General features: G+C 40.9%; 1 protein-coding gene across 1 annotated transcript in view; it reads left to right on the top strand.

The window, feature by feature from the left end:
* Nucleotides 1-20,689, top strand: part of cfap74 (cilia and flagella associated protein 74) — a gene marked incomplete at both ends in the record, with an annotated part of 52,600 nt that extends 31,911 nt beyond the window's left edge. Inside the window, 17 exons of the mRNA XM_080496859.1 lie at nt 4,401-4,488; nt 10,727-10,900; nt 11,416-11,549; nt 11,639-11,915; nt 13,266-13,400; nt 13,555-13,688; nt 13,904-14,038; nt 15,031-15,140; nt 15,247-15,302; nt 15,594-15,713; nt 17,311-17,466; nt 17,548-17,680; nt 18,524-18,678; nt 19,012-19,171; nt 19,662-19,843; nt 19,947-20,081; nt 20,585-20,689. Coding sequence (XP_080352985.1) covers nt 4,401-4,488; nt 10,727-10,900; nt 11,416-11,549; nt 11,639-11,915; nt 13,266-13,400; nt 13,555-13,688; nt 13,904-14,038; nt 15,031-15,140; nt 15,247-15,302; nt 15,594-15,713; nt 17,311-17,466; nt 17,548-17,680; nt 18,524-18,678; nt 19,012-19,171; nt 19,662-19,843; nt 19,947-20,081; nt 20,585-20,689 — 2,389 coding nt within the window. The remainder of the gene's footprint in view (nt 1-4,400; nt 4,489-10,726; nt 10,901-11,415; nt 11,550-11,638; nt 11,916-13,265; nt 13,401-13,554; nt 13,689-13,903; nt 14,039-15,030; nt 15,141-15,246; nt 15,303-15,593; nt 15,714-17,310; nt 17,467-17,547; nt 17,681-18,523; nt 18,679-19,011; nt 19,172-19,661; nt 19,844-19,946; nt 20,082-20,584) is intronic.
* Between the last annotated feature and the right edge of the window lie 2,001 nt (nt 20,690-22,690).

Here is a 22,690-nt window from a genome sequence, read left to right on the forward strand (position 1 = left end):
CCTGGATCACACTTTCTCTCTCTCTCTCTGTCTCTTCACTTCTCCCACTCTCTCACACATACTTCTCATTTTGCTGGCCTCTCACCTCTGTGCTTAACTACACTTCTTACTCTTTGGGTCTTTCTCTATGCAGTCCTCTGTCTCTGTGCTCCTCCACTTCCCCTCGAACTCTACATTCACTCTGCCTCTCTCTGTTATTATCAAATTGCTCTCAACGGTCCATGCATCGACCAGCTATCTCCGCTGATATGATGGCCCTGATTCTGTTTACATAACCTAAGACGCCGGACCCAGTTCACTGTGCTCACGCGTTGTTGTTTTTAAATGATAATTACAGGTTATTGTGGATCAAATCGTATTTTGCAGCTTTTGTTATCAGTTTTTTTCTTCTCAATTCTGATATGATAGTTCACTTAGTTAGTTGCTGACGTATGAGGATGCAACTCGAAATAAACAGAATTGTTGTTCCATCCCTTAGTAGTCTTAATGTTGTGTTGATGGAGCTTTCGTTTGGCTAAACTAATGAGTCGTGTCAAAAACTAATATTGTCCTGTTGACTTTAATCGCGACATGAACTTAGTATACTTGCATTTTTGAATACTAATGATGTATTTTTCTAAAAATGTGAACAATGAATGATAGAGTCAGCCTCTTTTTGCAATTTCACTTCAACTTTCACAATCTGGCAGGTTGTATTAAACAATGTTATTTATGTTTTTAGAAGCCTATACTGTAAATGTGTGGCATACTGGTGAACCTTGTCTGTGATTGAAATGGTGTACTGCCGTCTTGGTTGTCCACTCTAATAACTGGCATATAAGAGGAAAGCTCTATGATTCTTGAATAATAATTGGTTTTTGAATTTTCTAGTTATCATAACTAGTCTAGGAGTTAAAATTTCAAGAAGTGTGCATGCCACATTCTGTCAGCAGTGACTAGATAGGAGTAAAATGGTAATCACTTGAATATAGGATCATTCTGGATTAGTTGGAAAAATAATTGGCCTTTTATATCTATAATAGAGAAGTTGTCAAATATGGATGAATAAGAAACTATCACAGCTTATCTCGGCACCGTCAAAATAAACATGAAGTTATTATGCACAAGTAGAGGTAATAGTGGTGTAACAGGAAAACCTGAGAAAGTTATTTTGTTTTTACAAACCAATTATGTCGTCCTGAGCCTCAGTTGAACTCCCCACCACTGCCTGCCATGTGGAAGGTTTTTGGAGGATGGAAGTCCTGATGTGATCATCGCACACAGATTGCCTTCTGTGTTTTGTAAAACTTGCTGCGGGCGGAACATACAACACTTCAAATATGCGAGCATACATTCAGAGACCTCTTCCCAATATTGAGGTTGCTCACCTTAGTGAGGCGTTAAGCGAAGTGGCAGGAGGATCTTCCTCATCTCTCGTCATTCTATTCCCTCTTGTGAGTTATTTTTATGATTTGGGGATCAAATCTGTATCTGTATATATATATATATATATGTATATATAAGATATAGATACTTTACTTGACTTAAAGTAAGTATAATGTATAAGTAATGTAAATGTATAAGAGCAGCCTGATCCTTTAAGATGCTCCGAGACCCCAAATAATGTCGTCCACCCACACCGGGAATTCACACTCCTCAAACTGTGGAATGGAAAATGAGTATTTCTCCAGCGCAACAGTGAGCTTTGTGTCAACTCTGTCACGGTTGGATTTTGCCTTCCAATCTGTTGCTTTTTGGTGGGTTTGCTTTTGTTTTACGCGGTGGCAGTGTGTCATTTAAAATGACGCTGCCAATCTTTCTGGCCAGAGCCGAAGATTGGATTTCCAAATCCTCATTAACCGCACTGCTTTCACTCACTGTCTCATCCACGCATACACTCACACACTGTTAAATCTGGATCCTGACGTGACTCATAGCTTTCATTCTTTACACAGGTGTTTGCTTCTTGCCTTTCCCTCCTCAGGCTTTTGGGAGAGGGTGCGCACATTGCTTGCTTCCTCCTCTGAAGGATTGAGCGCAACCTGCCCACATCATTCAATGTTTTTCTTTTTCGCCTCATTCCTCGCCGCCTGTCTTCCTCCACCTTTTGTTTGTCACCGCGCAGCCCACACTTTCCCCCTCACATATACACAGCATTGCTCCACACGCTGCATAATCCCCTCGCTGCACTATCACGGCCAGTGGTTCACACATTTGTGATCCCATTTGGCCAAGAAGCATACAGCTCGTTGGAATTCAGGAAGATAATCAGCGTAAATCTTAAAGCTGTGCGACGTGCTGCGCTCAGCTCTTACTTTTTTGGCTTTAAAGAGTTCCTCCCATGGACTAGGAAGGCACATTTTGGTTTTGAAATCTATTATTTTGTTTTGTGCGGTCACATAAAAACAATCTCCGTAAAAAGAATTCGATTTTGATTACTTCTTTTTACCGTGTAAACGCGATGTCGGGATCATTAGAATGAGATTGCTTGAATGAGCGGTTTTAGGTGTAATCTCTCAAGAGCCGGCGATGTGTCCAACCCCGGCAGTTCCAGCTGATAAAAGGGAGATTACAAGGATGATTTACCACAGATTACACTGCAACGCTCCGCCAGTACTTTCACTGCTAGTACACAGCTCACGTCAGGAACAGCAACTTTAATGAGTAAAAGGAGTTGCGTGAAAACAAAACAAACAAGCTCAATAACCCGCTTGGCTAAAATGATTTTGAAGATTTTTTTCACAGTCATTTACTGCAATTTCTGCCTATTCATTTTACCAAACTGAAAAATCCTCAAGCCTCTTAATCCTTTTTGTAATCCTTTTTATAATCACTTTTTTTAATGGTGAAGGGAAATCCACACAAGCTTCAACACTAAACAGTGTTATGTATATTTTCAAGGTATATTGTTTTTGGCCAGAACAGTTTTAATAAACATTCCATCTTAAGTCATTTATTCTCCTGATGAATACTTGGACCTTGCTTTCATCTCGTCTCTCACCATCTCTTGACTCATGACTCAGTTGTGGTTGAAAACATACATGGCAGCTCCACAGAGTGCAAACAGCTCTGTTTTTAAATGTCCTTGAATAATCTTAGAAGTACAATCAAAGCCTATGTGGGACAATTACTTTTTGGCTGTGGATAATCTGGTGGCAGAGAGTAGAAATACACAAGTAAATCTCCTCGGGACATTCGGCAAATCTGAAACCTCATCCATCCACAAAATTCTCCGGAGCATATGGGCCCGGCGACGCCCCACCAGGCTTTTCCACTCTGCTCTGCCAAGCTAATTCAAGAGTGACTCTCCAGCAGCGATTCTATTAGCAGGCAGCACAAGAGTGCTTCCTTAAATACACCCTCTGTGCTCATTGGTCAAGCTATAGAGACAAGTGTTTGTAAATGCTGACTTTAGATTTTGACAGGTTTCTGGTTTTGAGTCATGAAAGTCGTCCTGATAGAAGGGCATCGTGTGCACACAGCTCCACAAGGTGAAAAGCTGTCCTCGAACCTGAAGCTGGCAACGTTTGTTGAAGGCAAGACCTGGTAGCAGAAGCTTTAAAATAAAAGCAAGAAAATGAAAACCCAGTGACATATGGAGAGCCTTAAAACCACTGACATTTACAGCATTAGCTCTGGAGCCTTCAACCAGCATTAAGAGTGAGCCTAAAGAGGGAAAGACAGAGAAGACAGTTAATAGGAGGGAAGAAGAGGAGAAGCAAGGGAAGAAAAGAGAGAGTTACTGGAAGGAGGAGAGTGAAAGCGAGAGGTGGTGGGCGGATGTGAGCCACAAACTGTATTTGACATTTGACCATTGTTTACATGGAAATGAATTATGCATGCATACATGCATGGACTGTGTGTGTGTGTGTGTGTGTGTGTGTGTGTGTGTGTGTGTGTGTGTGTGTGTGTGTGTGTGTGTGTGTGTGTGTGTGTGTGTGTGTGTGTGTGTGTATGTGATCACGAGAGCCGCAATTGCTACAGGAGGATATTGGGGGACTGGAGTTTTACATAAGCCTGTGCATGACTACTGGTCCTCTTTGAATCATACTTACGTCTCCCATCACCATGGCTACAACCTACAGTAGTGTGGAGGCGCGTTCTACATCTCTCTCCTGCTTTCCCTGGCGAGCCGATCCTACAGTCGTGGGTTAAAGCAAAGTAATGGGTCTTCAGGGTCTAAATCGCAATCGTTCTTTGTAACGCTCGACGGTGGCTCGTGGCTTTTGACTTGTGATCCAACATCAGCTCATAACAATGTTTTTAGCAGCCACGTGTTTATTTTGAGCCCCAAATTAGTATTTTGCTCCCTTCTGCTGTTCGATACGAAGATTAAGATTTTTTCTCTTTTTTTTTTTAAAGAGAAAGTGCTACTTTGCATAAAAGTCTCGTTTCACATGTGTAATTTTCTTCCCTCCCAGACGTTCGCTCTCCCAAGATGCTGGGGAGTTTTTCGACAGTGATACAGGAGTCCTCGAGGCCCCGATGACAGTTCAAGTCACAGGCCAGGTTGGTATTTGGTTTATGACACTTTCCAAAGACACGTCACGTCGATGATACTGCGAACGCTCCCTGTGACGCTGAACACTCAGCAGCGAGTGCGCCCTACTTTGTCCCAAACAGAAGCAGAGCCACTGAAGGTTGTGACCTATTTTGCTTCTAACAAGCTAAAATTATCTCCCGCCCTCAAGGCCTAGTTACTCCAATAAGGCAAGCATAAAGGTTATCCCATATTGTTTTACTGAAAATGTCTCGAGTTGCTCAAAACATGCACATCAGGGATCAGACGTACACCATATCATGGAGGGGCTGACTGTAATTTTTAACACCGTTTTGTAGATTTGTTGTCAGTTAAACACGTCACATAGCTTTACATATAATCTATTTACAATAAAAGACAGGAATAAGTTGTTTCTTTGGTTTCATATGCAGCCACCAGCAGTAGAAATAGCATATTATTTCCTCTTCTTTACAATCTAAAATGCAAATCAATATTTGCGATTTCTTTGAAACAATACAGAGGCGTACTGGTTAATACTCTCGATTCCGAGCAAGAATATCACTGTTTTAAATCTGTGTCGGACTTGGAAGTCTTTCTTGTGTGGAGTTCTGTTCTCCTTGTGTATGCAAGCATTGCATGGGTTCTCTAGTGTCCTCCCACTGTCCAAAAAACAGGTATTTGTGGTTAATTGATGACTGTGACTTGCCAGTAGGTGTGTATGTGAGTGTGCGTGGCTGTTGGCCTCTCTGTGTTTGCCGTGTGACGGTGATCTGTTCCGTAGCATCGGCTTCAGTACCCTACAACCCTGACCTGCAACTGTAGAGAGATAATCTCATTCATATTAAGACCTAAACAACATGTCAGATTATAGGAATTATATATCATAGTATTTCATAAAAAATGCTGCTGCTTTATGTTTTCAACTCAGAAACAAGTTGGCTCAGGCTCATATTTGTCATCATGTTCCAGTCTCGTTTCTTGGGAGTTTGTCAGGTTACCTCAGTTTATAAATTGAGGCAACTGTCTCTTTAGTGAGTTCCATGCATGTTCACAACACTCCCAGTGCATTTAAGGTGACAGGTTTAGAGAGTCGGCATGCCAGTTCAGTTCACAGAAGAGCGTTTCACTGCAACCACAACCAGTGAACCAGCAACAGTTGCTACGCTACGGCTGCTTCTATGTTCCTGCTTTGTTTGGGGGGGGGGGGGGGGGGGGGGGGGTTCAAACCCAACTTTATCTTCTTCATTTCAGCTGTGTACATCTTGTGACATCACTTGTTAATAACCAGAGTTACTGGGGAGGGGAGAGGAATTCCCCTTCAGGGCTGCACATCTCCACTTCTGCCTAATGATCACGACTGCGGGAGGGGAGGAAAATGTACTTTGCCGAAGTAGTGATTAAAGCGACTTCGCCAGCACATCAAACCATGGAAAATAATGAGTAAATGTATTCTGAAATCTAAGTAAAGCAAAGCTGTCACCTTTTACACACTGGGCGTGAAGCTCACAAGATCAACTTCAAACTCGTACAGCACACAGGTGGCCTCGCAGCGCCAAGTAGTTACGATTTAAAAAGAAAGAGTCAAACACAGATCCAGATGTGTGCTTTCACTACTTTGTCTGCATTACGTCCTTGCATACATTACACTATCTATTTAATTCCCTTTCATTTTTACCCTTTCCTCCCTTGTTTATAACCAACCTCACCCTAATCATAATGCATCATAATTCTTCATAAGTTAAACCGACAATTTCAGCGACTTTGTCACAATGGCACTTTGACAAAATTGCACAGAAACTTCTTCACAACATTTGCTGTGAACGCAAAGAGCAATGGTGAGATCCCAGAGGCCGGGCTCCAGTCCAACAGGCTTTCAATAGGATGGTATTTTTAGAAGGCAAAACAGCTCCTGAGGTGGAAGAGCATTCAGTAGTAATCGATAAGCAGCGGTTTCGTAAGTTGAAATTGACTGTTTCAAGATGAGCTCATTCTCCGTCACGTAACAGAAATCTGCTCGTCAAAATAAAAGTACCTTAATCAGTTTGCATCCAGAAGGCTCTGCTGATATCAACTTCCTCTGTCAAACAACACCTGCTCAGTGGAGCCTGACACCTTCAGAACATTAAGTAATGTATTGAATATCAAATAGAGAATCGGGATTTGAATCCCCCATTACAATCCGTCTGTCTGTCCTATCATTTTCTCTCCTTCTATTTAAGATTTTAGCTGTGATACATAGTTAGATTTATGAATAATAGAATCATTCTGGCATCAACTGCATGGACTCTTTATGTCGTAACTCTATTGATATTTATCGGGTGATGTTGCCACAATATCACAGACCATAATAAGCATTTTTAATCTTTGTCTTTTATGGCATTGAGTGATCATTTTGATAAAATGCCTTATATCGATGCAACAGATTTTTAATTTCCATTTCTTATGTGCACCAGTGGCGATTGCTTTAAGACTGCAAGGGAAGCTCAGCTACCCCTAAATGAAAAGAAAATAAGTGTTCAAATATGTACTGTTGTGTGTGCATTTCATATGACATTTCATATGACCGAACGCGTTCATCTTTTGTTCAGAATCAGCTACTCAAAACAGGTAACTGACAGTGACAAAGGGACTTCGTTCCCACAGCGTCACAGTGCTTCTACAGTGGAGACGATGGTCGAGACGCTGAGCGTCAATGGACTTCAATGTGGGAGAATAAAGTGGGTTGTGCCACTGCAGCGAAATGAGACGGTCATTGGATAAATGCTCGACTATGTCCAGCCCGTCGGATGCTGAGCATCTCTGGGGGTCTATGGAGCAGTGGGCTGGCTTCGGCTGGTCCAGACGCTGGGCTTCTGCATGATGACTAGATGATCTGTCTGAGGCTGGATCCCTTTTTGATTGATAGTGAATTGAGCGAATCAGCGAGTATGAAGTGCACCGGAGCATTTTTCAAATGTTTCATTCCGCTGCTCTGAGTTGATAGGGAGACTTTACTGATCCTCTCTTAGTGACTTTGTCTTTGTTTTAATCGACTTGTCACAAACCTGGTGTATATTTTTGGTGTTTGTGGAGACTGTAGCTGTTTGTGTTTGGAGACTCTTGACCAAACACTCACACTCCACAGTCACGCAGCTCGCAGGCTGCGAGCTGCAGTGTGTGTGTGTGTGTGTGTGTGTGTGTGTGTGTGTGTGTGTGTGTGTGTGTGTGTGTGTGTGTGTGTGTGTGTGTGTGTGTGTGTGTGTGTGTGTGTGTGTGTGTGTGTGTGTGTGTGTGTGTGAGAGAGAGAGAGAGAGAGAGAGAGAGAGAGATCATCTAAAAATAATTGTGCACATACTTTTAGGTTTTTTTTACCGTTTATTTTTTTAAATAAATTATTTTTTATATATAAATAAACTGATGCATTTTCTGATGTAGGCCGAAAACGAGCTTCCCCTCCTTGAAAGACCAGCAGCCGCCACTGATGTGCACATAGTCTGATTGTAGACCGTCAACGTGAAGCTCCACTTGAATTCCTTCAACTCCTCACGACAAGCCTTTTTTTTAAAAAGCACAGAGCAGCTGCTTAGACATCCGTGTTGCACTTTTGCCAGCCCATTTATTTATTTTTTTTACTATAAGTCAAAATCTGGTCCACTTTCCTGCCAAATTGTCACCTTCTTCTTCCTCCGAAACCCAACTCACTAAATCTGGTCTCTCCAGGGTACAGGGAGGGGTGAGGAGATTGTGGAGGTGGCAGGGGTCAGGGACGGGTGTGTGCAACCAAGGGCCGGGCCAGGATGTTCCTGTGAGGCACCAAAGCTGTTGCCCCCAGCCCCAGGCCCTGAGCTCCTGGCACTGAACCATGAAAACACACACAAACACACACACACACACACACACACACACACACACACACACACACACACACACACACACACCCGTTTGGCCACCAGACGCCACAGCAGCCGGGAAAGCAATGGTGCAGAGACCAATAAACAAGGTCATCTGCTCAGCATGACTCAAGAAGATGTCATTCCCAGAGAAACAACACAAAAACCACAAATTTGATCTTGTTTCTAGTGAATTATCACACCATAATGATCATGCTGTAACAATCTGTATATATATATATATACATATATATATATATATATATTTTTTTTTTTTTTTTTTAATGAAACTAACCTCGGCATAGAATTGATCTTTCTTTTTTCTGCATGATCCACCTCCATTGTTGACAGAAAGAAGGTGTTGATGAGCTCGGCTGTTGCACTGAGTGACATGTTGATTCATTAACACAAACACAGCCACTGCAGTTTATTTTGAGTCGGTCCCAAACACATCATCATCCTGCTGCCATAAATGTTCACTGGAGCATGAAATGTGTATTAATCCCCTGCTTAAAATAGTCTCCTACAAACACGCTGCTTGAGAAGTGGCATTCACACTGAAAACAACTGTTCCCAAATGTTTCAGGAAAAACCACAGAGCCTTTTCAGAGGAATGAGAAAGTGTTTGTGCACAATATTTTTAGCGTGTTCAGGGGAGGCCCGCATGAGATTGGGGCTGAGTAACACAAAGGGGGAAATGATTTCTAAATGTACAGAGCCTTGGACAAGACACAGTGTTGGTTTTTAGTCTTTTTTCTTTTTCTTTTTTTTTTATGAGGCGTGTTAACAATGAGGAAACTACAGAATCACGCCAGCTTGACGAGGAAAGTCGGTGTCGCTGATAAGAATTTCCTTTGAGTTGGAGCTCTGTTTTGAATCTTGATGTAAAAAGGATGTGTGCATGGTTGAGAGCATTGCACCATTTCAGCTAGAAAAAAGTGACCAATTAGTGCAATTCTTGACATAGTTAAAGTGCATAATTCATATTTGTGAAATCGCAGGCTGAATCATGTTTTTTTTAAGGAAACACTGGTTCATATCAAACATCAATGCTAATCTTTGCTTTACACCAAAAAAAGTAATGTATAAGTTATACATTACTTTTTTTTGGTGACGATGGAAATTCCCAGGTACGGTGAATGCATATCTCAATATTATGAGATGATGACGTCACGCAGACCCCCACGTTGTCCAAAGTGAACAAAATAGTTTGTACTGCTTCCTTTTCTGACCTACTACTAACCTGAAGTTGTCTTTTGACAGAATACATGCATTCATTCCTACATGTCATACTTTACATTTGAATTTATTAGAACCTAATATAAAATCAACAACAATGATAATGATAATATTAAAGCAGAGCTCTGGTATCAGCATCATATCGGCAGATATACAAATTTGGGTATTGGGATGGGATCAGAAGTGAAAAAACGTGGATCGGTGCTTCCCTACTGCAATATAGGTAGCAAGTTCCTGAAGCTGTCCCTCGATCAGACACCTGAAATAAGAACATTTGAATGTTCATGAATTGTGCTTCAATACTTGTTTTCAAAATATTTCAGTGACAATGAACTGGATACACATTTTCTTAGTTTGTGTTCTACATTACTGGACTCTGTCATGCATCAGTTTTGTGTCTTTAATGGTGTACTCTGGTCACTGAATAATGTCATTTAATGTATGATACTACAATAAATGTTAGTTATTAAGTTCTCTAGTATTCTTTTGTACATATAAACAAATATTATAACAACTGGAGAACTTCAAGCTGTTGTTGCACGATGTGCAGAAGCTATTGTCTAAGCAAAATGTAACCCCCCCCCAGCAGCAGGCAGGTGATGAGGGGGGGGGGGGGGGGGGGGGGGGGGTGACTACATCCTGAGCTGTTTTTCCAGTTTTTTGCCGTGCACCATAAGAAAACTCTAAGATGATGCACCTGCAACAAAAACTATTGTGTTGCAGTTGCACACAGTTATTTCTCTGATCGTAATTTTAATATAACATGAAACTGTTTTTTGTTTGACAATATATATTTCACTTGGTGCAGGACTAGTGCAAAGTGTGCAGGGCTGGTGCAACCCATGGCTCACTAGTCCACTCGACGAGTAGGGGGAAAAATAAGATCTGTCCCTGAGTATCCTTTTGCCTTCAATCAGAATGTGAAAATCTTTTCATAAAGACTTAAAATGTAATGGTATTATATAGGTCAAACCAGCTGACAGCATTATTGATGATGTTTATTTCACTGATCTCATTTTAGAGAGTTTGCTCAGCAACATGGCCACTTTTGAAACTGGATATCTTCCTGCTGCAGCTGCTAGAAGAATACCAAAGGAAACTATTGTGTAATGACCAAAGGTTCTTGATGTCTGTGCAGGTGCAGCCGGCGTGCTTCACGGTCCACGCCGTGGTGACGTCCTCGGACCTGCAGTTTGACTGCACCGAGGTGGACTTTGGCTTCTGCTCCATTTCAGAATCAGTTAAGAGCAGCGTCCGCCTCACCAACCTCTCCCTCTTGCCCCAGGACTTTGGCTTTGTGGGTGTCCCAGAGGTACGGCATGACTGCTCTGTATACTTCACTATCTGGTCTTTGTGAAGCACAATCACTGGTTTCCAGATAGAAAGAGAAAGTCTCGTTTATCACTCCTGCTTCGCTGGGCTTTTTTATTTAATTGTACACTTCTGATAACTGACCCTCTCTCTTTTCACCATGGGCTTCCCATTATTTGAAGTAGTTTGCATTAGTGATAACTTAACACAGCTTTCATAGAGTGTGTACACAGTGCGAGCATGAATCACTAAGATAAACTGCATTCATGCTTTGTTTTTGACGAATCTGCTCTGCTTGAGTAGGCAATCTAAATCCCGTGTGGGAATGGCAGCTTCCACAAATAAAAGCTAACCCATAAAGAGTGAGATAAACATTGCAGGGAAGAAGTAAAAAAACAAACAAACCTATAAATAGTTTCATAATCTCTGTGATTGCTTCTTATCTGCAGGGTTAGAACTTTCAGATGGCAATCGGAGCTCTTTGAATTGACTGAGAACTGTTTGTCTTTCTCACAGTTTATTGACGTCCAGCCAAATGATGGGTTTGGTACACTGCTTCCTCAAGAAACCCTGGAGATCCTTCTGATTTTCAGTGCCAGATTTGCCAAAGAGTACCATTTCCAACTCAGCTGCAAATCTGGAATAAACAGGTTTTGTTTTTTTTAATAGTTCCTCACTGCGCATGCATTAACCTTCTTAAAATGAACTTTCCCATGGATTTGTTTTGCGCCACCTTCAGAGAATTTGTGCTGCCGTGCCGGGCGGTGGGCGTTCACCCGCCACTGGAGCTCTCACACTCTCTGGTGCAGTTTGGGGCCACGGCAGTGGGCGACCACTCCACCGCCGTCCTTCACCTGGCCAACCGTCATACCGAGCGGAACCAGTCCAAACAGACGTCAGGCCCAGTGGGAAAACACACCGGGGTTCCTGCGGGTCCCAGATTGTTCTTCTTCGCTGTTCCAGGAGACTCGGACCTCAGCATCACTCCTGCAGCAGGACGTCTGCTCCCCGGAGAGGTGCAGCACAGCACCTCTTCTGTTAATGCTGAACATAAAGGAGTGTGGCAACCCATAACGTAATAACTGCATGGAACAGAACAATTTTAGCCATTTCGAATTTCAGCCAATGTAATAAAATAGAATATTAACAACCACAAATGAAAGACACAGAAAATGGAATGCATTATATCTGTTTTTGATAAACAAACTGCACGATACATGCAAAACAACACAAAGTTTTATTCCCAGGAAATGTAGTTTTGTTTATGTACTATTGTATTATTAGCTGCAATTACTAAAAGTTTTTTATAAATGGTTCTTCATTAAGGTAATAACTTATTAAATTACTGTAAAAATGTTTTTCGCTCAAATGTTCTATTCCATCATTAGCGAGTGCCGACATTATTGACATTATTATGTTGAGAAAGGTTAAGATTATTACATCATTGGCAAGTATTACATTCTGGCATTATCGGTTGTTACAAGGAGAAAATACAAATCAACTCCGAGGATGATTTCAACAAGAAAATAACTCTAATGATGATGAGGACAACACTGTCCTTCTTTTCTTAATGTGTCTGTCATCATTCCTGCAGCTCAACGACTGTACAGTATTGAAATGCTTGTGTGCAACTTTAATGTGGACTGCTAAGTGTTCAAACCAAGCATTTATTAATATTAACAAAGTAAACTGAAGAATTTGATAATGTCCCCCATTCTTCAATAATCCGCTGGAGGTTGTGTTTAATATTTTATGCAAGGATATTATCTCACCATAGCAACCGTTGCAAAAAATACCCAAACCTAATGGAAAATGTCTTTGGGTGAGCATGATTCTGCTGTAGATTTAACCCAAACCAAAGTGAAGAAGTACACTTTAATTTGTGTTGAGGATGATTTTCATGCAAGACGTAATGATTGCAGGGTAAATCGTCTCTTCACAGCTCTGCTCAGTACAGATAATACACACATTTACAGTAGGATAGAGCAAAGCCTCCGCTGAGTTACTGTGGCTACAGTGCTGTGATTCCCTCTGCTGGACATCTGATGGAAGTGAATAAACACTATTTTAAGATCAGCACGTTTATTATCATTAATGATTTGATTAGAAGTCTTAGTTTTTCCATTTGTACAAGCATTTTCCTATGTAGACACAATTTATCTATAGTTTTCTGTGCTAATAGAACCCCAGTGGAAGGAATCCAGTAAATAACCTGCAATCAGAAGATTATATCCCAGATGTATCAGTCAAAATAAAAAAAGAGAATACTGCCCAAACGTAATTTAGATCTTCACTATGGAATTAAGAAGCTGAAATAGACACAAGCAATGCCTCTGCTAATGCCTTCCTTCTTTCTTCCTCTTCAGAGATGTCCCGTCCAGGTGACTTTCAGGCCCAGGCTGCCGGACCAGGTGATCAAAGACGAGGCGCTGCGACTCCTCCACCGAGCCAAGTTACTCCACGAGAAGGAGCTGCAGAGAAACAGTCTTGCTGAGCAGGAGGTACAACTGCAGGCCCACCTCCTTCCTCCAGTCACCTTCTGCTCGTGCCAGGGTTTTTAAATGTGAACACATCCTCTGCAGCTTTGGGTCGCCATGCCGGCGCCTCAGGAAAATGTAGCCGGCTTCATTTATCTGACACCTCTGAACTTTTCAGGCTAAAAAGGAGATCCTGGTGGAGTCCTGTAAAGGCAGAAAGGCGACAGTGAATGCAAGGGGCCGGAAGATGTCGGGCACCCCAAAGACAGAGAGCGCCGCTGAATCACCAGATCCTGTCCATATACAGCCTGGGTAGGTTTTCTCTCTGTAAAGATCCCGTCCATCTTCCTGGCCCTCTTCTATACGCCTTCATGGAGATTATACGCCCTGATTTCATATCCCCTCTTCCTCTTCTATCAAGTCTTTACCTTCGACCACACGAAGCTGCTCTCAGTGGAAGTGGAATCTTTGAGAGGGGCATTTCTTTTAATGTAATTGCAAGATTTTATTTTTTATTTCCTGTCAAGGTCAGAGTACTACGAGAAAGCCAAGGCCTCCCTGTTGTACTCCTTCAGTAAACGCTCCAGAGAGCACACAGTGCCCTGCTTGGTGTCAGACGGAGACCCTCCGGAGGACGACAGACAGGTCCAGCCGGCATGGAGGTAACAACCAGCCTCACACAGTCCCCGTCATGTCACATCTGTGCCACATCTTTAATCTTTGGGACCTCGGCAGACCCAACACACCATTTTCTTTGCAACATTGCATTTGCAGACCAGGTTTTTTTGGGGGTTTTGTTTTGTTTTTTGTTTTTTTTCCATCTGATCCAAATTCCAACAAAAAATTCGTACAGGACTGAAATATAATGCAGGGTCCCTGATCATTCTTTCATGCACTGTGGGGATGGCGAAAACTATATAAAAAAAAAAAAAAAAGGAAACAAATTACCACCTGTTCTCTTGTTTTTCCGTGTGTAATTAGTTTCTGAAGGATTGAATGTGGGAATAGAAGTTTAATTAGGAATCTGCTTTTGAAAACAAAACCATCAAATTATAAAAGTTTTCCAAGTCCCTAAAGCATCTTGTGACTTGACTTGCCCGAGACTCTGGAGCAGAATTGTTTTGAATGGTTTCTAAAGACATAAGTTTGAATTATGTGACGGGTTCCAGCCTTTTTATGTGTTTATAACTGTATTCAAAGTCCCTACAAATATTGAAAACGTTTTTTCTCATAAAGATGTGAAAATGCACAGAATCCGTATATGTCTGTCTATTGACTTTCTCTCTCACACAGAATAGGAAGGGAAGTAAAAGAGAAGAAATCCAGAGGGAAATGTGTATAACAATAACCTATTGCCACTTTGCATCCTACAGAATAACGTAGTAGAAAACAATAAAGTGACTAATATGGTGTGTGGAGAGCAAGCATCAGCTTCTGAAATCACAGATGTTTGAAAACCTGGAGTGGGGCACCAAAGTTTTTCAAACTGAACAGTTTTTCCGGAGGTCCAGTCAGTCGTTTATTGCAATGCATTTGTGTGTTAAAGGATAATTAGAAGTAAATCAATCTGTCACGTCCCTGTAGTAAGGCTTTTCCCTGCAGCCGCTTATATTCCAGGTTGTTTTCATTTCAATGCTGTCCTCCGTCTCCTCAGTCCCTTCAATACCATCTACCTGAAGCTCCAATGTCCTGCTGTGCAGCCCCCTCTAGTGGTGCTTTCAAACGCTGGGAACGATCTCATAGACTTCCATCAGGTACCAGTGGGTGAGTTGTTTCTGATCTCAGGTCATATATCACCAACACCTAATGATTCGTTTGACGTTGATTTGCTGCAATACATGTATGGTCTCCTTTTTTTTTTCTTTTGCAGGGGACAAAGTGATTCAACAGGTTATAGTGCAAAATATTTCAAAGGAATCTTTGGATGTATCCTTTTGCACAGTCTTACTTTTACCACAGTTTCTGCTCCATGAGATTGTGTTGCTGAAAATGTGTTTTTGAAATGGATTGAACACAATATTACACTGGATGTAATGTTGTGAAAATAATCCGATAAGTCAGACATCCTGATAGACTCATTTTCATCTTTATTCACTTGGTAGCTTTGTGGTCATGCCAAAAATCAAACTTTTCAAAAACAAACAGATCAGATCTGTAATTTCCCACTACAGGCACCACAGTGATGATATTAACAGCTTTTCTTTGACCATTTACAAGCTGAGGTCATCTGTGTTGGACATATCTGGTCCCTTTTCTCTTCTCAATGCCTTGAGATGCATCACACCTGGAGAAAACCACACTCTCATCTTGGCCTTCAGTCCAGCTCTTGACAAAAAGGTGAGCTCGCTGTGAGAAATGTGTCATTGAGCACTTTATTGTAGCCAGAATGTCATAAACATACACAGCACATGTTGAGAATAACAGCTTATTAAGTAGCACATTTATCAGATACCAATACTTTTGGCAGCAACTGCTTTCATCCTTTCATTCATATAACAACACTATTTTGCATTTTCCATATATTAAAGGTATACAGGAGGATTTTCAGGAATTTTAGGAAAGAACCGCCCTCTCCACCGTTTGAAAAAAATGCGCATGCGCAGCGCTGTACCTGCTCCCGAGACGGAACGCCTACTAAAACGCATGCGAGAGACATGCACGAGCCCAGTTTTCCTCGTGCACGCTCTGTTTACAAGTCACAAGTCGGCATCGCTCACATAAGCTCACTTTACAAGAAGATTTGCACCAGAGGGGGTGAAACTGTGTAAAAATGTCCGAGAATAATGCGTCGGGTCGGCCACCGGCATGATGAGAACCGTGTGGAGTGAGCTGCGCGCAGGGACGAGCACGTACGACGGGCTTACGTCATATATCACCAGAATGATTGACAATTGGGAGGACCAGTTATTTTGATGATCCACCCGGAAGAAGAAAATCCTCTACTATACCTTTAACTATTAACACTGTAAATCGGAAGTCATTCTCACTTGCAGGTCATTTTGAAAGGTCCTGTGGTTTTACAATTACTTTATAGCTTTAAATGTATCATTACATCTACACAAGACTCAATTAAAAAATGTTTTGAATATTTAATATATTCTTTGGTCCTCATTTCTTGTCAAAAAAACATCAACCCTTCTTCAGGTTTCTGGACAAACTGCACCCAAAATACAGCTCTAAGCACGTTGTTAGCAAAATATCATTTGGACATCTAAATGAAAATGAGAGATGTCTACAGTATACTCACATTCTCTAATGAAGTCGATATTATTCATATTCTGTGCAAATATAACATAATCTCTGGTATAATTCAAATCACTGCCTTGCAACAATCTAAATTATTGTCACAGTAATATTGTTTTTATGTTAAGTATGTTTTCAATATTTATTGTTGTTTGTATTCTTAATTAGTGCTTTGTTGTTTGTAAAAATACATGTAACCTTTATTATGTGCGGGAATGGTTTAACTGAAAGTGACAAAAAGTTTCTTATACATTTTTCTCTTAATATTCAACTGAGATCATTGTTTTGAGATAGAAACTAAATTGCTTTCTTACAAATAAAAATGTGATATTTATTATTAATATTATTATTATTAACAACCTGACCATATTCCATATGAAATATGAATTCAAACCTTTTTGGGGGGAAATCTTTGATTTACACAAAGCATTTGAATATTTATTGATTAAATGTGTCTACTTCTTAATCGCATGTGAATAAATGCTCCTGTCAGCTGCTTGGATCTGTCCAGTGTAACTTGGATATTTCTGTTCAAATGGAATGAAAAATATACATATTTAACTAAGTCCACACAGTAACAAAACACCAGGTGCTTGATGTGTGGATCAAACCGTCGATTCGTCTCTCACCCTTCCCTCAGTGTCATGAGAAACTGAGTAAGCAAGTCTTTCGTACCTTTGCTGTCCGTCAGTATGGTGAGGTGCTGGAGGTGCACAGCCAGAGGATGACTGTGACTTTGAGGCTGCGTGGAGAGGGAGTCGTCCCTGCTGTCACCTCGTCCCACACTGGGCGGCTCCTGGACTTCGGCTATGTGTTGGAAAAGGAAACTTCCTCTCGAGTTGTGAAGGTCAGTCAGTGGTGTGCCAGGAGAGTCGTTTCTTGAGGGGAGATTGCTTTCAGTAACGTGTCGGCTTTGTTAAATGTACAGTTGGAGAACAGCTCGGTGTTGGCAGTGGGTTTTCAAGTGCTGCTGGAGAGTCTCTCTGCCTCCAGACCTCAGCGTGGAGCGGAGCAGGTTTCCCTCCTGCTGGACAGACACTCGCAGGTCATCCCTGCTGCAGGTACGACGGAGTGAATATTTCACTAAATCGCTAAAGAACACGACAAACTCAAGTGCCTGAGCTTCCCAAGTGAAACAGCACAGCTGTTTCCAAAGTACAGTTCTCGCGTTTCACTGCATGAAAACACCCCATTACATTATTACAAGCACTTAAATGTGATTGAGAGAAATGTTCTGAAAGCTCAACATTTTACAAAAAAAATCTCTTTAAAGCCAGATTCCAATTTGTCACGAACATGAAGACATCAGACTTCCCTTGCTGCCAACAATTTAAAGACTAAAAATCTGAATAAGCACAATCACGGGCAGTTGAGTCAACAATACTCCCGTTGAGATGACATAATGAGTTTAAAAACATCAGGTTTATTTTTTATCATGTCTATTTTCAGTATCCACAGCAGCCTGACATAGTAGCAGAAGAGGGACCCTATGGAGTATAAATATGTCTAATTATATTTCAGCATTTGTTTATTGAAAACTTTTTAAAATTTACACGATGAATATCACTCAGCGTATATTTTCAGAACAGGCTTGGTAATCTAGTTCAAGGAATCTGCAACCTGAGGTTCTGGAGTCATGTGTCACTGTTTGCTACTTCTTAGTGGCTCCCTGAACCTTCCACTAAAGTAGAGCTAAATAAAAAATGTTATCTTGTCATTATATTGATGCACACACAGTCAATCTCAAAAGGATTATTAATTCTGCTAAAAAGGGATTTTTAATAAAAAGAAAAATGGGAAAAAAACAAACAACAGTACATAAAATCACATCTAAAATCCCATGATAACGTGGTGTAGAAGGTTGGTTGTATCGATATGTGGCGCTATCATTTCTCTTTCCACAGGAACCCAAAACTACAGTGGACTGAGTGTGTTCAGTGTGGCGCCAGCAGAGGGCAGCATTGCTCCAGGAGAGAGCCAAGACATCACTGTCAGCTTCCAGCCGGATCATCCTTCCAACAACTATCACGACAAACTCACCATAGAGCTGATGAATAAGGTCAGCATTCATTCTCACACACACACACACACACACACACACACACACACACACACACACACACACACACACACACACACACACACACACACACACACACACACACACACACACACACACACACACACACACACACACAGGTATTGTGAGCCTTGAACACGTGTTTTCTCTCAACTAATCCTTGTCTTGAACATAATCATATGATCCATGCAAAATACTGCCCTCTAGTGCAGCCTGCTATTCAAATATACTGAGAGCAGCAGCACTGTGGATGACCTCTCATCACATTGGTCCTCATGACATGAAAACATTAACTCTGTTTCACCCTCACAGACTAAAGTGTGTGTGATGGATCTGAAGGGCGCAGCCTCTTCACATAACACGTATCTCCATGGAGGAGACCCGCTGACTGTCCCCATTGACTCTCTCCTTCCTTCACACGTAACCAGCCCCCGTCTGCTCACAGGTATCGTCTCTGCATCTCGTCCCCACGGTAAAAACAAACCACGAAGCTGAATGGGACCCGGAGTCAGGTCATGTGTCACCCTGAGAAAATGAGCTCCTAAATCTGCTGGAAATCTTGAACTTTACTTTGATTGTTACAAATGGTGGACTCCATGTGAAGACGAGATGTCAGTTTTATCTGAAGGTATCTCACTGACGTCCAGTAAGAATTTGCACTATTTGTGATTGATGTGAGGAAGGAGGATACACAAAACATAATGTATAGGGGAAAGGATTATTTCCAGTGGCAAGGCCTCATGGGAAAATGCAGAGAGGATGTTGTAATGAGTTCATGTAATGGAAAGAAGTGCGTCCACAGTTGAAATTGTACATTGGTATGGCTAAAATATCCCAACGAATGTGTATTTAGTCGCTGAATGTGATATATACAGAGTCCTGGCAGTTCCCGCAAATACATTTTTACACCTTAAAATCAATACAGTTGTCACTTAAACAGTTTGTGGAAAAATCCTTCAAAGGATTTGTGGGGGGGAATGGCCTGACTGTGAATCTCCTCCACATAGGCGAGTCAGACGTGATGGAAAGTCCCAGCCTCCCTCTCCTGGTGAGCCTGCGGGCGAGCTACAGCGGTGGTGAACTCACTGCTGCAGTCAGGGAGCTGCAGGTGGGCTGCATCCACTCCACACAGGCCAGTAAAAAGGTACCGTCAGGAGCTGACATTGTGCCGCCAAGTCCACCAATACTTGTGTCAAACTCACTAAATGAGGTGGAAATGAACACCTTGTCTCATGATTTGCCCCCAGACTGGTGAGTTTTACTGGGATAACCTCACATCCCTGCAGCAGCAAGGCTTCAGTATAGAGCCGGCGAGAGGCAGCATGGAGGCAGGTCAAAGACGTGTCGTCACCATCAGATGGAGCCCCGCCACTGGGTACAAGGTGAGGAAGAGCTGATTACTCTGCATCTCTGCCGTGCGCCGGGATATAACGCTTGTATAGGTTTGTGCTGTTTGTATTAAACAATAAATGAGTGAGCTAATATTCTTCTGATTAAAAACAAAACAAAAAGAAGAAGGTTTTAATCAAGTACAGCTCCAAATACAGCCCTGATTTAAAGATGACAGTATTTAGAAAACATTATCTTATCACTTATTAACCTAACATTCCTACTATGGTGGTCTTCCTTGGTTACATACGGTTTCATGTATAGTTTCGTCTACCTATTACTGGTTTCACCTCCTCCTCCTCCATCCAGAGCTTTTCAGAGACAGCATTTGAAAAGGGCTCCCTCAGGTTTCCACCAATAACATCCAGCATGTTCCTGTTTTTCTTCCTATTCCTTGTTCTTATGCAAAGCTCGGCGTCGCACTGAGGAATTACCGGGAAACCCAGTCACACTTTTTATGAGTTAACTTGCGCCCTGGTTTGTTTGTGTGTTTCAGCCCTACGAGGTGGTGCAGGCGTGCGTGCCTCTTACCGTAAAGGGCGACGAGACGACTGTTTACAGAGTCACCCTCCTGGCTTTGGTCTCTGTGACTGCCGACTAAACCTCTGCAGCCCCGGGATGCGGGCCAGCAGGAAGTCTGCTCACACGCACTATATAACGGACAGGGATCTACTCTATCCACCCAGATGAAGACAACGTTCCATTATTAAAGATATTATCTAAAGATTTCATCCATTTCATTCCTCTTTACAGTGTCTGTGGAAGATTTATTAAATAGAGCAGGTCAACGCACACTGAGCTTTAGATTGCAACTCAAAAAGCAACAATCATTTTTAAGGCTCCTGTGACGTGACCAAAGGGTCATGTGACTTTTTCTGGACTTAAACTGCTCTTGATAGCACTGCAAAAATCACTAATCATACCAGTGGACAATATAAATAGTGAAGAAGATGGAAACTAAACATTAACAGTGTAAATATAATCTATGGATCAAATATATCCGACACTGAGTGTTTTGTCAACAAGAAAACTCGCGCTTACCCGTATATATATTGTACGCATTGTGAGAAGGTGAGGACAGCTTTGTTATGAGTCTCCTTTATTGAAAATGCAACATCAAATTATACATGTTTATTACAACACTGAGTATCTAAGGGTTTGTACTACTTACAGTTTGTTTACCTGGGCAAATATTATGTTTGAAAATCTTAATTTTCCAAAGCTAATCTTTGCTTTACAAACTTGTTAAGTTGCAATCCTACACATATATCAATGAATGTGAATGAAATGTCGACCTCTTCTGTGTCACAAACTAAAAATCCTTCAAGTTTTACTGTTTATTGTGGCAATTGTAATTAATTTAGCTATTAATTCAAATTCCTCATTAATTATTTAGTATATCTTGTGAGACTGACATCACTGAATTGGCTATCAGTTCCTGTTAAACAGGTGGTGCTCCGAGGTATTGTGGTACAGATCAGATTAAAATTTCAATAACGTAATTAATAACTATCTTCGATAATTATTTATCAGTATTGAGAGCCAAACGCAACATAAATGGTACCTAGTGATCCTTATGAGGTAAGAAATCCCTACATAAATGGTGCTCCGCGTGACACCTAATTGAATGTGACAGGAAATAAGTAAATTAAGAACAAAATCAGCTGTTCTTACTAGAATATATAGATATATATTTTTAAATCCCATTAACTTTAGAGAATGTATTGAAAAGCTCCTCATCCATATGTCTGTCCAGGACATGAGTCAGTACCAGTAAAATGTAAAGCTAATTGTGTTGTACTGCCACTGAGTGACCAAGTATTGATTTGGGTCCTTTTAATGTGAGATAAGTGGGACGTCACAAATCACACAGGATGTCATATATTGTAGCCTCTGTTCAAAAATGTTGGTTGATATCATCCAGGAACTGACATCGACTGCCACACTGGCTTTTATTTCAGGCAGCAGTTTGTCAAACTAAAACAACCCCCCAAACCCCTGGAAGAAGAAACAATTCAAATAGTTTTTTTAAGAGTTTTATTTGCCAAAAAACAAAACAAAATGACCAACATTAGCTAAATGAACAATATTAACAACATTAACTAAATGAACAATATTAACAACATTAACTAAATGAACAATATCAACAACATTAGCTAAATGAACAATATTAACAACATTAACTAATGAACAATATCAACAACTAACTAAATGAACAATATTAACGACATTAACTAAATGAACAATATTAACAACATTAACTAAATGAACAATATCAACAACATTAGCTAAATGAACAATATTAACAACATTAACTAAATGAACAATATCAACAACATTAACTAAATGAACAATATCAACAACATTAGCTAAATGAACAATATTAACAACATTAACTAATGAACAATATCAACAACATTAACTAATTAACAATATCAACAACATTAACTAATGAACAATATCAACAACATTAACTAAATTAACAATATCAACAATATTAACTAAATGAACTAAATCAACAATATGAACAATCTTAACTAAATGACTAAAATGAAAAAAATGAATTAATCCGTTTGGCTGACAAAACAGCAACACAGTGTGT

The sequence above is a fragment of the Blennius ocellaris genome, assembly GCF_963422515.1.
Source record: "Blennius ocellaris genome assembly, chromosome: 5".
Classification (NCBI taxonomy): Eukaryota; Metazoa; Chordata; class Actinopteri; order Blenniiformes; family Blenniidae; genus Blennius; species Blennius ocellaris.